The sequence below is a fragment of the Aquarana catesbeiana genome, linkage group LG07 (genome assembly GCF_042186555.1).
Source record: "Aquarana catesbeiana isolate 2022-GZ linkage group LG07, ASM4218655v1, whole genome shotgun sequence".
Lineage (NCBI taxonomy): Eukaryota > Metazoa > Chordata > Amphibia > Anura > Ranidae > Aquarana > Aquarana catesbeiana.
In genome coordinates, this window is record NC_133330.1 from 216,551,220 (window position 1) to 216,568,982 (window position 17,763).

The window sequence follows — 17,763 nt, forward strand, 5'->3', positions numbered from 1 at the left end:
CTGTTCTGTGAAGACTCATTCTTTAATATTTACTAATATTTAAAATAAATAACGGACAGCTAGTTACCTCTTGCCTAAGAAATGTAATACTAACATATGTTTATAGAAAAATCATTAGAAAATAATCACATAGAAAATATGACAATTTAACTTTTAAACCCTTGAAAAATGACCTCAAGAGCTTGTTCACATGGGCGACTGGGGGGCAATAATAATAACTGAGCTGACCACTCTTCTTAAGCTTCAAAAGCAGCTGGATGAGGTTGTTCACATGCCGCGGCAAAAATAATAACCCCTGTTGTGTATGGCAGGCAGGACCCCCACCAAACGTGACCCATTCAAGTGAATAGGGCCATGCTGCAACTGCATGAAATGCATATGGTTGCACAGTGGTGGGCTTTTTTTCCTTTATTTTCACCTAGTGTCAGTAACATTTAAGTCTTAGGGCTACAAAACTCCCCTACTGTACTGTATTTATGTAAGCAGACTCTAGGCTAATTTATTCCACAACCACCCCCTCTCCTCTTGTCCATAACATAAAGGAAGGGGGGTCTGTAGTCCTCACAAATAACTGGGAGCAATGAAACTGATAAAAGTGCAGAAAGGTTAGTGCAAGAAGTTATCAGCTAGCAAGAACCCTGGCAGGATGAACAGATGTAACAAAACACTTTCAATACTTAACAGACCAAAAGAGACCAGTAAAGTGAATCAACATGAAAGGGATGAGGAAATAATATATGAACCATGTATAGGCTAAAAATAAAAATTTTAAAAATAAAAGTACATCCAAACTCTAAAAGAATGACATTCAGCCTGGGTTCACATTGGAGCGATTTGGCATGCGTTTTGACATGTCAATTTGCATGCCAAATCGGCAGCTATTCCGGACTGCATTGCCGGGTTGAAATCAATTTCTAAGCCGCAGCAATGTGAACCTAGGCTAAAGCTGGCCATACACTGATCAAAATTTCAGCAGGGACCGGCTGAATTTTGATCAGTCTGTGGACAGTTCTGCGGTCAGAATGCAATGTTCCAGCAAGGGGAATCCTCCATTCACATCACTTGTATGCATGCAAAAATAAATGTCCAGGTTTACAGTATATCATAAACAATTGCATTTTTTTTTCTTCACAAAATACTGTTTTCACACTTTTTATCTTTTGTTACATCTCAGCTCTGCTCATCCCCTCCAGTGTTGTTTATCCATATCCTGTCTACATGCACTTGCTCAAGTATCAGCTTTACTTCATTGCTTTGGATCTGCTTTCTAATAGTGATAATTATGGACCATGTCTGTGCAATGCAATGAGTGTCAACATGGGTGCTTGTAGTCTTCACCATCATGGCAGGATCATTGGCATTATTGTAATGAACGCTGCATTTGTTTAAAAAAGCTAACAACTTCTTTTGAAATAACATAAACATCCTCAAGCTTATATGAGATTTTAATTGATTATATTTAAAAGCCACTTGGTAGTTTTGAAACACAAGAACTGTTATTGAAGACTTATTTTTGAGCATGAATGTTCCAAGGCTGTGATCCTTATTCTTGATTTCCTAACTACTGTGTCAGTGCTCAAAAATAAGCATGCAGCTTATATTTTTCCAAACAATTGAGTGTTATATTATGTTTTATGCATTAAAATTCATTAAAGTGTATTTTTTCCCCAAAAATTGTTTGAAAAACCGCTATATATAGATATATAGATATATATAATGTTCTAAGCGATTTTCTAGCAAATAAATGCAGATTTTTACATGTATGTGAGAAGTGGCTTCGGCAGCTAGTGGTTAAAGGTAAAAAAAAAAAAAAAAAACACACACACAAAACAAAAGTTTCTAACAGTTTTTATGAGTATAATTTCACAGGTTTCTGCTGTTAAGTGTCCTACAAAACTGTATCTTCCTGCTACATTTAACACCCTTCACCACACCAGTTCACTTTTCTGTGATCTCATTGGTTAATACTGAGACCTGGTTCACACTACTGCTTTGCGGTTTTAATCTGATTTCACGTATGATTATGTAGTGCAATGTGATGCGATTTTGAGATGATTTTATGCCTCTGCATTTTTAGTTTTGGCCACTGATAACCACTGTGGCATAAATCCTCTTCCTTTTTACTTAATAGTTTGCCTGTGTTGTGTGGTGGTTAGAAATCCTGTTCTCTTTGTCGTTGGTCATGGCAGCAGTCGTTACAACTGATGCTGCAGTGTTGATCGAAGAAGAAGAGGAGAAAGTGTAGGTACTGGATCTATCCATTCATCGCAAATAGTGCACATGAGGAAAGTTCTTCAATTACACACATGTCAATAACAATGTGAGTACATACAGTGGGGAAAATAATTCTTGGATCCCCTGCAGATTTTGTAAGTTTGCCTACTTACAAAGACATGAGGGGTCTATAATTTTTATCAAAAGTGTATTTTAAATAATACATAGACAGAATATTAATCAAAAATTCAGAAAAAAAAACACATGATACAATTGTTATAAATTGAGCTACAGTTCAGTGAGTAAAATAAGTATTTGATCCCCTACCAACCAACAATAATTCTGGCTCCCACAGACTGGCTACAGTATGTGCTCATGTGGTACACAGATTAGTCCTGTCAATTTAAGAAGGTGCTCCTAACGACAACTCGTTATGTGTATAAAAGACACCTGTCCACAAAATATCTTTCTTCCATTCAAACCTGACTATCATGGGGAACAGCTGTCAAAAGACGTCAGGGACAAGATTGTAGACCTCCACAAGCCTCGAATGGGCTACAAGATCGTCAACAAGAAGCTTGGCAAAAAGGAGACAACTGTTGGAGCGATTATTCCCAAATGGAAGAAATACAAAATAACCATCAATCGCCCTTGGTCTGGAGCTCCATTGGGTAAGGATGATCATGAGAAAAGTGAGGGTTCAGCCAAGAACTACACTGGAAAAGCTTGAGAATGATCTCAAGGCAGTTGGGACCACAGTAACCAAACAAACCATTGGTAGCACAATACACTGCCATGGATTGAAATCCTGCAGCACCCGCAATGTCCCCCTCCATAAGATGGCACATGTACAGGCCCGTATGAAGTTTGACAATGAACATCTAAATGATTCAGAGAAGGATTGGGAGAAAGTGCTGTGATCAGATGAGACCAAAATTGAGATCTTGGGCATTAATTCGACTCGACCTGTTTGGAGGAAGAAAAATGCTGACTATGACCCTAAGAACACCATTCCTACAGTCAAGCACTGAGTTGGAAACATTATGCTTTGGGGCTGTTTCTCTGCCTAAGGTACAGGCCGACTTTGCCACATTGAGGGGCCAATTGACAGGACCATGTATTGTAAAATCTTGGATGAGAACCCTCTTCCCTCAGCCAGAACACTGAAGATGGGTCGTGGATGGGTCTTCCAGCATAGCCAAGAAACCTTAAAGATTTAGAGATGATCTGTAAAGAAGAATGGACCAAAATCCCTCCTGAGATGTGTGCAAACCTAGTAACCAACTACAAGAAACGTCTTACTTCTGTGCATACCAACAAGGGTTTCTCCAGCAAGTACTAAGTCATGTTTTGCTTGGGGATCAGAGCTATATGAGGGGCCCAACACCTACAAGCTATCTTAAGAATACTACTAGGGGATAGGTACAAGACCAGCCATGGTAATAATAATAGCTTATGCAGAAATCAGAGCTACAGTTTCTCACAAAAGTGAGTACACCCCTTACATTTTTGTAAATATTTTATTATATCTTTTCTTGTGACAACACTGAAGAAATTACACTTTGCTACAATGTAAAGTAGTGAGGGTACAGCTTGTATAACAGTGTAAATTTGCTGTCCCCTCAAAATAACTCAACACACAGCCATTAATGTCTAAACCGCTGGCAACAAAAGTGAGTACACCCTTAGGCTTCATGCACACAAGACGCCGGTGCAAACTCTGCTGAACACATGTTTTTAAAAGCTGAAACTGGCATTTAGAAACGCCAGTTTTGCCGGATTTGGATGCCGCGTTTAGCGGCGTTTTACCGCGTTTGCGTCTAGAAGCGTCTGCAGAGCAGAGAATGACATTTTGCGACCCTTTTGGGCCCCGTATCTCAAGGCCACTTGGTGCTAGGAACCCCAACTCTGGTGTGCCAACACAGTGGATCTAACACTACAACATATCCAAAGCTGGAGTTCCTAGCACTAAGTGGCCCCGAGATACAGGGCCCCAAATTCGGGTCGCAAAATGTCATTCTCTGCTGCAGAAAAGTGCTTGACATTTTGCGACCCGAATTTGGGGCCCTGTATCTCGATGCCACTTGGTGCTAGGAACCCCAACTTTGGATATGTTGTAGGACTCGTTCCACTGTGTTTGCATGCTAAATGTATTTCTCCTCACGCTGGTAGCGTGAGGAGAAATAAATAAAGCTAAAAAAACGGCTTCTGTAAAAGGGACATCGGTCCCAACATTTGCCCACCAGTGCTGTTAATCAGTGCCCACCAGTGCCACCTACCAGTGCCAATGAGTACTGTTAATCAGTGCCCACCAGTGCCACCTATCAGTGCTGCCAATCAGGGCCCATCAGTGTCACCTACCAGTGCCGCCTATCAGTGCCCATTAGTGCCACCTATCAGTGCCGCCTCATCATTGCCCATCAGTGCAGCCTATTAGTGCCCATCAGTGCAGCATATCAGTGCCCATCAGTGCAGCCTCATCAGCGTACATCAAAGAAGGAGAAAAATTACCTGTTTGCAAAAAATTTTAACTATGGAAAATGTTTTTGTGTTTTTTTTTTCAAAATTTTCAGTCTTTTTTTGTCTGTTTAGCAAAAAGTAAAAACCCCAGTGGTGATAAAATGCCACCAAAAGAAAGCTCTATTTGTGTGAACAAAATGATAAAAATTTCATATGGGTACAGTGCTGCGTGATCACAAAATTGTCATTCAAATTGTGACAGCGCTGAAAGCTGAAAATTGGCCTGGGCAGGAAGGGGGTGAAAGTGCCCAGTAGGCATGTAGTTAAATAATTGACTTTTTTGAGCCAGGTGGTGCCAGCAGGGGAATCCACAGCTCCAATTTCAGGCAATTCAGCAGAAATTGGCCAAAATGTGAGACGTGCATGGGGGCTATATGAATACATGACTTAAATTTAGACTACTTGTTTAGCATGGATTTTTAGCTCTAAAACATAATCTTCAAATTCACAATAAGTGATCATTTACTTAGAGGCTATGTTTTGAACAAGTTGCTGCCAGTGTGCTTTTTAAGATCCATATTAACAACAGGAACATAATTCCTAGAACATGTTTACATTGCAATTGCAACAAAGATTCACAAGCTCCGCTATGGATCCTACATATGTAGAATGAAAAGTATCTGTTGGGTCTAGATTGGAGTGGAGATAGGCCTTGCTGCCAGCATACATACCATGGAGGTTTCTGTGAGCTTGTTTTACTCCACACTGTCAGGTGCTGTGTTGTTTTGTCTTCTTGCTTTCCCAGATACAAAAACACAGTTAGTCCCAGAGGGAAAAGAAAAGTGATCTAAAGGATAACAAATGTCAAAGTTTTCCAGAGCCTGAAAAACAAACTAATTTGATTACCCAGTGATGCAAAAAGGATGCATGTACATTTTTAGTCGAGATGACTTTATTCAGATGTTTTTGCTGTCTATGTTCTTGCAGGAGAGATGTCAGTGACAACCATTATTAGAATAAGAATTAGGGTGAATTGTCATTTGGAAACAAAAAGGAAAAAAAAATGCCCCCCCCCCCTCACCCAATGTGAGACATAAAAAAAAAATTTGGATGAATTTGGACTTTACAGAGAACTTCACACCTCCCTTACCTTTTCTGCTGGGTTGAGCTGAAAATGCACACTCACCCGCCCAGCAAATCCAATGTTGTCCTGCTGTAATCTGCCAAAAGCCATCAAACACTGGGTCCTGTGCTGCCAAAAGCCATCAAACACATGGTCAAACACTGGGTCCTGTGCTGCCAAAAGCCATCAAACACTGGGTCAAACACTGGGTCCTGTGCTGCCAAAAGCCATCAAACACTGGGTCAAACACTGGGTCCTGTGCTGCCAAAAGCCATCAAACACTGGGTCCTGTGCTGCCAAAAGCCATCAAACACTGGGTCCTGTGCTGCCAAAAGCCATCAAACACTGGGTCCTGTGCTGCCAAAAGCCATCAAACACTGGGTCAAACACTGGGTCCTGTGCTGCCAAAAGCCATCAAACACTGGGTCAAACACTGGGTCCTGTGCTGCCAAAAGCCATCAAACACTGGGTCCTGTGATGCCAAAAGCCATCAAACACTGGGTCCTGTGCTGCCAAAAGCCATCAAACACTGGGTCCTGTGCTGCCAAAAGCCATTAAACACTGGGTCAAACACTGGGTCCTGTGCTGCCAAAAGCCATCAAACACTGGGTCAAACTCTGGGTCCTGTGCTGCCAAAAGCCATCAAACACTGGGTCCTGTGCTGCCAAAAGCCATCAAACACTGGGTCAAACACTGGGTCCTGTGCTGCCAAAAGCCATCAAACACTGGGTCCTGTGCTGCCAAAAGCCATCAAACACTGGGTCCTGTGCTGCCATCATTTTTGGCTGATGTCATCAGGAGGCCAGCTGTCTCTTCTGGATCCTAGCAGCCACCCCCACCCTGATGACACTCCATTGTGCATGGGCATTGTGTTCTACACAGCCCTGAAACCACCTGGGATGCACAATGGGCTTTGGGCAAGGGGGACACTCCACAAAAAAGATATCTCCTGTTAAAAAAATATTTTTGCAATTTGATGAAGGGTGAGGGGGGTGGGTCATATGATGGAAGGAAGTAGAAAAAGTGAGTGAAGGTCCTCTTAACCACTTCAGCCACGGAAGGATTTGCCCCCTTAATGACTAGGCCATTTTTTGCGATACGGCACTGCGACGCTTTAACTGACAATTGCGCAGTCGTGCGACGCTGTACCCAAACAAAATTTATGTCCTTTTTTCCCACAAATAGAGCTTTCTTTTGGTGGTATTTGATCACCTCTGCTTTTTTTTTTTTTTTTGGTGCTATAAACAAAAAAAGAGCGACAATTTTGAAAAAAAAGCAATATTTTTAACTTTTTGCTATAATAAATATCCCCCCAAAAAATATTTAAAAAAATAATTTCTTCATCAGTTTAGGCCGATATGTATTCTTCTATATATTGTTGGCAAAAAAAATTGCAATAAGCATATATTGATTGCTTTGCACAAAAGTTATAGCATCTACAAAATAGGGGATATATTTATTGCATTTTTATTATTATTTTTTTTTTACTAGTAATGGCGGTGAGCTGAGATTTTTATCAGGACTGCGACATTATGATCGGACACTTTTGACACTTTTTGGGACCCTTGACATTTATACAGTGATCAGAGCTAAAAATAGCCACTGATTACTGTATAAATGTCATTGGCAGGGAAGGGGTGAACACTAGGGGGGGTTAATCAGGGGGTTAAATGTGTGTCCTAGGGAGTGATTCTAACTGTGAGGGGATTGGAACTGCCTGGAGGAGGAGACCGATCGCTGTTCATACTTATTATGAACAACAGATCTGTCTCCTCTCTCTTGACAGAAGATCTGTCTCTCCATAGAAGTAATGGTATAATAAAAAATGTTTTTAGCATAAAAACCACAATTAGGTGTGTTTTTTTTTTTATTATACCATTACTTCTATGGAGATTTAATGAATAAAAGACTTTGGTTTTATGGATTCACGCTATGAGGCTTGTTTCTTCCATCCTTATATGGATATCCAATAGTGCTGAGGAACCCGTAACTGCATAGAGAGGCTGTTGGGAGCTGTGTGACACCAGAGGGATTTCTTACCCAGGGGGACTCCTCCATCTGGATTCAGCTTTTACGCCTGTTACCCCTGCAGGGGTTAGGTGCTCTGGTGAGTGCAACAACAAGAGGGGCATGCAGTTGGAAGAGGGGAGCACTGAAGAGTCACGCTTCATTTATGTGTGCACAGTCCACCATTCAAAGATTTGTCATTTGAACTATTGTTTTTGGACTCTATCACCATATAATATAATATTTTTTCCATACACTGAGTTACTTACCAATGGACATTTGATTTATTGTTTTTGGGACTTTCTTTATATATACAGTCACGTGTATATATTTTTCTAAAGTAATTTTTTTCTTTTTTTCTAATTTTTTCTGATGTTATATTTTCATCTTTGTTCCCATCATTTTGTTGTCTGGTCATTATATACCTACACAATTTTTTGTTGGACTTACACATCTTTTACTGTTGTTCACGTGCCTCCAGCCATATTTTTATTGAGGGTATATATTGGAGGTAACATCACAGATGTTATGCACCTGTTTTTTTATGTTATTTTAGTTTTTTCTTGCACCTATTTTTTTGCATATTCACAGAGTCACATGTGATTGCAGACACATTCACATATCCCTACTCACTCATATATATTCAGCGATTCATTTTTTTTACTGCTCACATTTTCATTTTTTCATGTGCTCTACAACACACTCACTTGGCTTAGTTTTTTATAGTTATAATTTGGGCCGTACACATTAAGTTTTATACATTATTTAGTCAGAAGTCCTCTCGCTAATATATTTTATTTTTATGAACAGCGCCAATTCCCCTTTCTGTACCATTTTATTATCCTGGACTCCACCTGGTGGTGTTCTTCATAGGGGGGCTGCAGTTCCTTTATTTCCTAAGCGTGGAAAATTTGTCCTTAATGAAGCTGCTGCCTGTTTACTTCCTGGATTCACACAGACACACAGAGGCACACCTCCAGCTCTGCAGCTCTCATTGGCCCTCTTATGACTCATCCCCCCTCCCTTCCTGGCAAGTGAGTGAGAGGGAGAGATGTGCATGATGTCATAACCTTTCTTACTGGCAGAAAAAAATGTTTTACTATCCAAAGTTAAAACAACAAGGGCAGAGGCTTTAATAGATGGAAAGTTGAAAAAAATTACTGAAGGTCCATTTTAACTTCCTTTCCACCTTAAAGAAGAACACTGGGCAAACAGTCAAAGAAGTCCTGAAAGCGGGGAAGGTTTATATGCTATGCAGCAGCCAGACAGACCTGGGACACAATCTTTACAAGTAAGCTATATCCCTGGAGCTCCATAGCAAAACAAAAATGAACTCAGCTTTATTTATTTAATAAAAAGTACAAGTATTGAGATTGGAGACAAAACCCATCAATGTAAATTCAGACTTATGTGATTAGCTGTGTATTGGCCTGCAAACAAGACTTCCATCAGTGTACACCATGTACAACAAGCACATTTCCACTAGCATTGCAACTGATCTGAGACCTGCCAGCAATAACAGTCTGAAGGCAGATCCAGACAGAGTCTGTCCACCTGCATTCTACAGCCACTGACAGCTGTAAAAACAGCCAGTGGAAAATGCAAATGGAAATGTGACAGCGATAAAGGCAAATAAACAAGAAAATGATCAGCAATAAATAAGCACATACTTGAACAGACAAATAATGCTTCTTCGGTCCCTACCAGGATTTTGGAACTGTGGTCTTTTGGCACAACATCTGTTGTGAGGATACTTAACCACTTCAATACCAGGCACTTTCGCCCCTTCCTGCTCAGGACAATTTTCAGCTTTCAGCGCTGTCACACTTTGAATGACAATTGTGCGGTCATACAACACTGTAACCAAACTAAATTTTTATAATTATCTTCCCACAAATAGAGCTTTCTTTTGGTGGTATTTGATCACCTCTGGGGTTTTTATTTTTTGCTAAACTAAAAAAGACCGGAATTTTTGAAAAAAAAACTTTTTTCTTTGTTTCTGTTATAAAATTTTGTTTTCTCCTTCACTGACGGGCATTGATGAGGTTGCACTGATGGGCACTGATGAGGCAGCACTGATGGGCACTGATGAGGAGGCACTAATATTTTGAGTTGATGGGCACTGATATGCAGCACTGATGGGCACCAATAAGTGGCACTGATGGGCACTAATAGGTGGCACTGATAGGAAGCACTGATGAGGAGGTAATGACAGGCATTACTGATGGGCATCTGAAGGGCACTGACAGGTGTTACTAATGGGGCACTGAGTGGCGCTTTGATGGGCACTGACTGGCAATTTGGGTGGGCACTGACTGGCAGCTGATGGGCACTGATTTGCAGCTGTGGTGGGCACCTCTGATGGGGGCTGCGCTGATAATCAATGTGCTGATTATCAGCGCACACCCCCCCTCTGACAGGAGAGCCACCAATTGGCTCTCACTGTCAGAGCGAACTGAGGAAAAGTCGATTACCGGAACTACCTGTTTCATGCTGTTATGAACTGTGATTGGTCACAGCTGATCACGTGGTAAAGAGCCTCCGTCAGAGGCTCCTTACCATGATCGGAGATGCAGTGTGTCAGAGTGACACACCACACCACTGATCGCCGCGCTGTGCGCCCCCACGGGCGCACGCTGGCTTGTTATCCTGTAAGACGTTATATTAGGATAACGGAACCACCGCCCGGCCATCATTCTTCCTGGGTGGGAAGTGGTTAAAGTGTTTGTTACCCCGACGTTTCACATTCCTGATATGTGCCTGCTGTACCATGTGCTTGTATGAAGAAGTCTCCTGTTCTCTTTGCCTTGCTTCCTTTGTGGGAAATCCCTGGTGTTCCTGCCAGTTCCTCTGCTTTACCATTAAAAGCTGACCACACTAAGCAGGAGAGCACACTGTGGTCAGTTCTCTAGCTGTGCTGGGAACTCAGCCTGCTCTCTTCCAATCATCTGCCCCCCCCCCGTACAGCATTATACGGGGAAGCTCAGTCTTCTCCCCCCTCCCCCTCAGTGCCTATGCAGCTGAGGAAAGGTGATCACTTATAAAAAGGGAAAAAAGGTATTTATACTGTTTTTTAATATCTATATCGATACACAAATGTTTTGCCTTTCATTTCTATTTTAAACTGAATGGGTTGTTTTATCATTTAACATTCACTTCAAGTGTTGGAGGGAGCAAACCTGTGACTGCAGGTTAAAGCAACAGATTCTCTTCAATTCAGCAGCATATATCCACCTTTCGCCCACTCTCCGGAGGAAACTACAGTATATATCACCAGTTTGTACCCTTATGCTGACATCACTACTCACAGACCTTCCATTGGATCTTGAGAGGACCAGGGTGCTGAACAGCCAATAGATAGAGTTCACCTCACACAGGGAGTACTATGGGCACCTGAAAAAATGACCCCAGGTGAAAACAAAGCACTAAAAAAAGAAAAAAAGAAAACAAATGCAGCCATCTTAACTAAGGATTGATACACTGCAGTATATATTATATTTTTGCTTTGGGGCTTAGATATGTTTTACAGAAGTTCTACCACCAACTTAAAAATCAAGTATTTTATATGCTAACTTGCAGTGGTTTGCTTCCCATTTAATCATTCACTTGTAATGTGTCTTTGAATTTGCTAAAAAAATTGACTTCTCCAGGAAGAGTCAATTTCCTAGCATAGCCCTCTCCCTCCTTGTATATCATGGCTCTCTTCTTCTGGAATTGTCTAATTACTCTCTGTGCTGGCCCAGCTCCTCCACCCCTTCCTACATAACCTTTTATGTAGCAGACGAGAAAGGCCTGAAGGAGAATCCAATTAGGGTGCATTCACACCTTAAAAAGCACCCTGCCGGTGGTTACTTGGAAGAACCCCAACGGAGGTTCCCACGATTAGCTGCGAGTAGGCAGCCACATTGAAAGCAATGGGAGGCTGCTGGCTCTCACGGCTAATCACACCCACTCGCATGTAATCGATCGTGCTGCAATCACATGCGAATGATTGACCCTGGATGCATACAGCCTGTGTCCATGGCTGATCACTTGCATGTGATCAGAGCATGAATGATTACGTGCAAGTGGGCATGATTAGCTGCGAGAAATGGTTGCCTCCCATTGCTTTCAATGGAGCTGCCTACTCGCAGATAATTGTGGGAACCCCCACTGGGGTTCTCACATGTAATCGCCAGCGGGGTACATTCATAGGTGTGAATGCACCCTTATGCCCCGTACACACGGTCGGACTTTGTTCGGACATTCCAACAACAAAATCCATGGATTTTTTCTGACGGATGTTGGCTCAAACTTGTCTTGCATACACACGGTCACACAAAGTTGTCGGAAAATCCGATCGTTCTAAACGCGGTGACATAAAACACGTACGTCGGGACTATAAACGGGGCAGTGGCCAATAGCTTTTATCTCTTTATTTATTCTGAGCATGCGTGGCACTTTGTGCGTCGGATTTGTGTACACACGCTCGGAATTTCCGACAACGGATTTTGTTGTCGGAAAATTTTATATCCTGCTCTCAAATTTTGTGTGTCGGAAAATCCGATGGAAAATGTGTGATGGAGCCCACACACGGTCGGAATTTCCGACAACAAGGTCCTATCACACATTTTCCGTCGGAAAATCCGACCGTGTGTATGGGGCATTAGAGTGTCACTTGAGGGACAGCTTTGAGTATGCTGGGGCTGCTGAAATCATATCCAAGATCGTGGCACCCAAGGGCAGTCTTAAGGTTTTTTTGTCTGTCTACACAAGGGAGACTTTTACAGGTAAACATCCATTAAATATGTTAAATGCACATACAAACTCCTGGGAGAATTTGTTGCTGAAATAAACGGTCTAGCGACAGGGTCTCTTTAAAGCTGCTCATAAATAACCCAGCTTTTGCTGCAGTGTGATCGATCTTTGATAAATGGGCAGTGTAGGATTTAACAACCAAGAATCAGAAATGCCTTCAAAAACACACGATTAACAGTAGCACAATAATGTGGATAAATCAGATCCAACTCTTGTAAAAAAAAAAAAAAATTAAATTAAATGAGAAAAGACCCCCTGTGACGAAGTTGGAAGTGACGAGACGTGTCGAAGCGTGGCTACAGCAACTGGATTTGACGCCAAGACAGTGACCCAGGAAGTGCGGGCGAGAGGATGGTGAGATTGCAGCACTGAGGCACCTGGCATGCTATTGATTTAAATGTGAAAGTGATTTTGATACTACTGTGATTTACTTTTAAATAAAGTGGGTGCCTTAAGGTTTTACACAATTGGAGGCTCTCTTGACTTTTGTCCCTACATGTGGAGATTGGTGTTGCATCTAGATGGAGTTTAGCGATCTGTAGTGGCTCTTGAATATTAAAAAAGCGGTATCTGCCACACACGAGAGTGAATGGCAATAGCATTTGGTGAGCTTTATTCTTAATTTTATTTCAGGTACTTATATAGTGCCATCAATTTACGTAGCGCTTTACATATACATTGTACATTCACATTAGTCGCTACCCTCAAGGAGCTTATACTCCAGGGTCCCTATTTCACATTTATACATACTAGGGACAATTTAGACAGGATCCAATTAACCTACCAGCATGTCTTTGGAGTGTGGGAGGAAACCGGAGGAAACCCACACAGGCACAGGGAGAACATGCAAACTGCAGGCAGTTAGTTTCGTGGTTGGGATTTAAACCACCAGCCCTTCTTACTGCTAGGTGAAAGTGCTATCCACTACACCACTGTGCCGCCCCAAAATGAAGTGGAATTGGCACAGATCACCTCGGTGGTGTATATATGGTGTACTGTTTTGATTTTTTTAGCTACGCCTATTTTATCACACTTTGTAGGACTTGAATTTTCAGTTTTTCCTATATATTCTATGTTATATGGACGTTTCTCATTTTATTTAAATTTTTTTCACAAGATTTGATTTATCTCTCCCTCTCCTCTGGCATCTTCCCCAATGCTCTAAAACATGCACTGGTCACCCCCATACTCAAAAAGCCATCCTTGGACCCTACCAATCCTAACAACCTACGCCCTATCTCCTTGCTCCCCTTTTCCTCTAAACTCCTTGAACGCCTGGTTTACAACCAACTGAGTGACCACCTCATTAAAAACAACCTTCTTGATCCCCTTCAATCTGGATTTCGCCCTCAACACTCCACAGAGACTGCTCATTTAAAACTCACAAATGACCTACTAACTGCAAAAACCAACGGACACTATTCTGTACTCCTACTTCTGGATCTTTCAGCTGCCTTTGACACGGTTGACCACCCCCTCCTCCTCAAAAAACTTTACTCCCTCGGTCTCCGTGACTGTGCACTTCAGTGTCTCTCATCCTACCTATCCCAACGCACCTTCAGTGTCACTTACAATTCTACTTCCTCCACTCCTCTTCCCTTCTCTGTTGGGGTCCCCCAAGGTTCTGTTCTTGGACCTCTTTATTTTCAATCTACACCTCTTCCCTGGGTCAGTTGATAGCCTCTCACGGCTTTCAATATCATTTCTATGCTGATGACACACAAATCTATCTCTCCACCCCTCAACTCACTCCATCAGTCTCCTCACGCATCACTAACTTACTAACCGACATATCTGTATGGATGTCACACCACTTCCTCAAACTCAACTTGTCCAAAACCGAGCTTATAATATTTCCTCCCCCACGTGCCTCTTCCCCTGACTTCTCTGTCAAGAGCAATGGCAAAACCATCCACCTGTCCCCACATGTCAGGGTGCTAGGTGTTATCCTGGATTCTGAACTCTCCTTACGGCCCCACATCCAATCACTTTCCAAAGCTTGCCGCCTCAACCTACGCAACATCTCTAAACTACGTCCCTTTCTAACCAGTGAAACCACAAAGCTCCTGATTCACTCCCTGGTTATCTCTCGCCTTGACTACTGCAACTCCCTCCTCATTGGCTTACCTTTAAATAGACTATCCCCCCTTCAGTCCATCATGAATGCTGCTGCCAGACTTATCCACCTTACAAACCGCTCAGTGTCTGCTACCCCTCTCTTCCAATCCCTCCATTGGCTACCACTCACCCAACGAATTAAATTCAAAATACTAACAATAAGTTACAAAGCCATCCACAACTGTGCCCCCAGCTACATCACTAACCTAGTCTCAAAATACCAACCTAATCGCCATCTCCGCTCCTCCCAAGACCTCCTGCTCTCTAGCTCCCTCATCACCTCCTCCCATATCCACCTCCGGGACTTCTCCCGAGCCTCGCCCATCCTCTGGAATTCCCTACCACAATCTGTCAGACTGTCTCCAAATTTATCCACTTTTAGGCGATCCCTGAAAACTTTCCTCTTCAGAGAAGCCTATCCTGCCTCCATCTAACAACTGCACTATTTTCTCCATTAGCTCATCCCCCACAGCTATTACCCTTTTGTATAACTTGACCCTCCCTCCTAGATTGTAAGCTCTAACGAGCAGGGCCCTCTGATTCCTCCTGTATTGAATTGTATTGTACTTGTACTGTCCTCCCTAATGTTGTAAAGCGCTGCGTAAACTGTCGGCGCTATATAAATCCTGTATAATAATAATAATAATAATAATATTCAGATTATTGCGTTACTGTGTGTTTTTGAAGGCGCATATTCTGTTTGGTTATCTTTATGTAAAGTAGCAGCACAGAGACATTATTTGTTCACTCATCTAGGAGCGCAGTGCATATATATTTAAAGCATCAGAAATGCTCATACAGTAATTACCCACAAAGATTTCCCAACAGGTCAGAAAATCTGTGAGCAGTTTACATTTGTTTCTACTTCTTCTGTAACCGGTTTACTATGAATTGGCAAAATAACAATATAGTTGCACAAAACAAACTTGTATCACACAGTTAACCTTGGCAAGGTCTTATCACAGAAAACTCGGCAATCTCATACACATGACCTTATGTGCAGGCATCTCATTCTATAGTGGCTGCTTCTACAGATATTCCCAGGATTAGGTCAGTAAATCTCAGCTCTTTTCACTGACTATTAACAATGGATTTTTTGTTAGTAGTCTGGGAGAATCCTGTTCACACAGAACACTAACAATATGTTAGGAGAATAATATCCCCGGACTCTGATTCAGCTCTCGGTTATCTTCAGACTTGTTGGAGCAGACTGTCAGTCTGAGGACATCAGATCACGGTATAAAAAATACAGGAATCCTAAAATAAAATTTTGATGACGACACAGGAGCCACTGAGCTCTTTCCAGACATAAAAAAAGACAAATTATTACCATCTGCTTAAACCAATGATTATAAAATCTTTATTGAAAAACTGCAATATTCTAACTAATGTAGTCAGGGAAGATATAAACCAGATTTATCAAATTACTAGATACATTATACAGATGTACAGCTCAGGACATGACTTATCATTGATATGCAGTTATGTTTATGTTTAAATATTCTCATACAGTACTATTAGGCCTCTTTCAGTGGGCTGCCGAGGGATAGTTAAAAAATGCGGCTGAACCACAGTTTTTCCGCCTCCTGACTGCCTACCTTAAGAGCCCTTTCACACTGGGGCGGGGGCGGCGTCGGCGGTAAAACGCCGCTATTATTAGCAGCGTTTTACCGTCGGTATGCGACCGCTAGCGGGGCGGTTTTACCCCCAGCTAGCGGCCGAGAAAGGGTTAAATACCACCGCAAAGCGCCTCTGCAGAGGCGCTTTGCCGGTGGTATAGCCGCGCTGTCCCATTGATTTCAATGGGCAGGAGCGGTAAAGGAGCGGTATACACACCGCTCCTTCACCGCTCCGAAGATGCTGCTGGCAGGACTTTTTTTACCGTTCTGCCAGCGCATCGCTCCAGTGTGAAAGCCCTCGGGGCTTTCACACTGGAATGAAAGTAGCGGCCTTTTCGGGTCGGTTTGCAGGCGCTATTATTAGCGCAATAGCGCCTGCAAACCGCCCCAGTGTGAAAGGGCTCCAAGTGTAAATTACAGCTTTACAAGGTTTTTAACCACTTGCTTACCGGGCACTTAAACCCCCCTCCTATCCAGACCAATTTTCAGCTTTCGGCGCTGACGCACTTTGAATGACAATTGCGCGGTCACACAACACTGTACCCAAATGAAATTTTTATCATTTTTTCACCACAAATAGAGCTTTCTTTTGGTGGTATTTGATCACCTCTGCGGTTTTTACTTTTTATTAAAAAAATGTAAAAAACTGAATTTTTTTTTTAAAAAAAGTTTATTTTTTTATATTTTGTTTTAAAAAATTTTAAACGTGTAATTTTTCTCCTTCAATGATGTACGCTGATGAGGCGGCAGTGATGGGCACTGATAGGCGGCAGTGATGGGCACGATGGGTGGCAGTGATGGGCACTGATGGGTGGCAGTGATGGGCAGCACTGGCAGGTGGCACTGATTGGCACTACAGGTGGGCATTGATAGGTGGTACTTGTGGGCACTAATAGGTGGTACTTGTGGGCACTGTTAGGTGGCACTGTGGGCACTATTAGGTGGCACTGTGGGCACTATTAGGTGGCACTTTTATTGGGCACTGATGAGGCAGATGTGCCTCTTCCACTTGGGGACCGATGTCCCTCACATCCGATCCGCTGATCGGCTTTTTTTTCTACTCGCGCTGTCAGCGTGAGTAAAAAAAAAAAACCGATTACCGATCTTTTGTTTACATCATGTGATCAGCTGTCATTGGCTGACAGCTGATCACATGGTAAAGAGCCGAGTCTCAGTGACTCGGTGATCACAACGCGCCCGGCGCGCGCCCTGCAGGGCGCGCGCAGGGAGCGTGCACAGGGGAGGACGTCATATGACGTCCTCCCGGGAATGTAGGTCCGCGCTGTAGCCGTCATTCGGCTATAGCGCGGATGCCAAGCGGTTAAACAAGCAAGCATCATTTGAAACAATAAATTCAATGATGAACTGTTTATCATTATATACCACCAATCAGCCATAATTTTATTATCACTGACAGGTAAAGTG

General features: G+C 42.4%; 1 protein-coding gene across 3 annotated transcripts in view; it reads right to left on the reverse strand.

The window, feature by feature from the left end:
* LOC141103434 (uncharacterized oxidoreductase ZK1290.5-like) overlaps positions 1 to 17,763 on the reverse strand; it is a 254,666-nt gene that overhangs the window by 42,080 nt on the left and 194,823 nt on the right. The window contains exon 8 of one of the 3 annotated variants that reach the window (XM_073593027.1): positions 11,134 to 11,197. The exons of the other annotated variants lie outside the window; for them this stretch is intronic. Coding sequence (XP_073449128.1) covers positions 11,174 to 11,197 — 24 coding nt within the window. The 3' untranslated portion in view covers positions 11,134 to 11,173. Of the gene's footprint in view, positions 1 to 11,133; positions 11,198 to 17,763 lie in introns of those variants that run through there. 3 annotated transcript variants of the gene reach the window in all.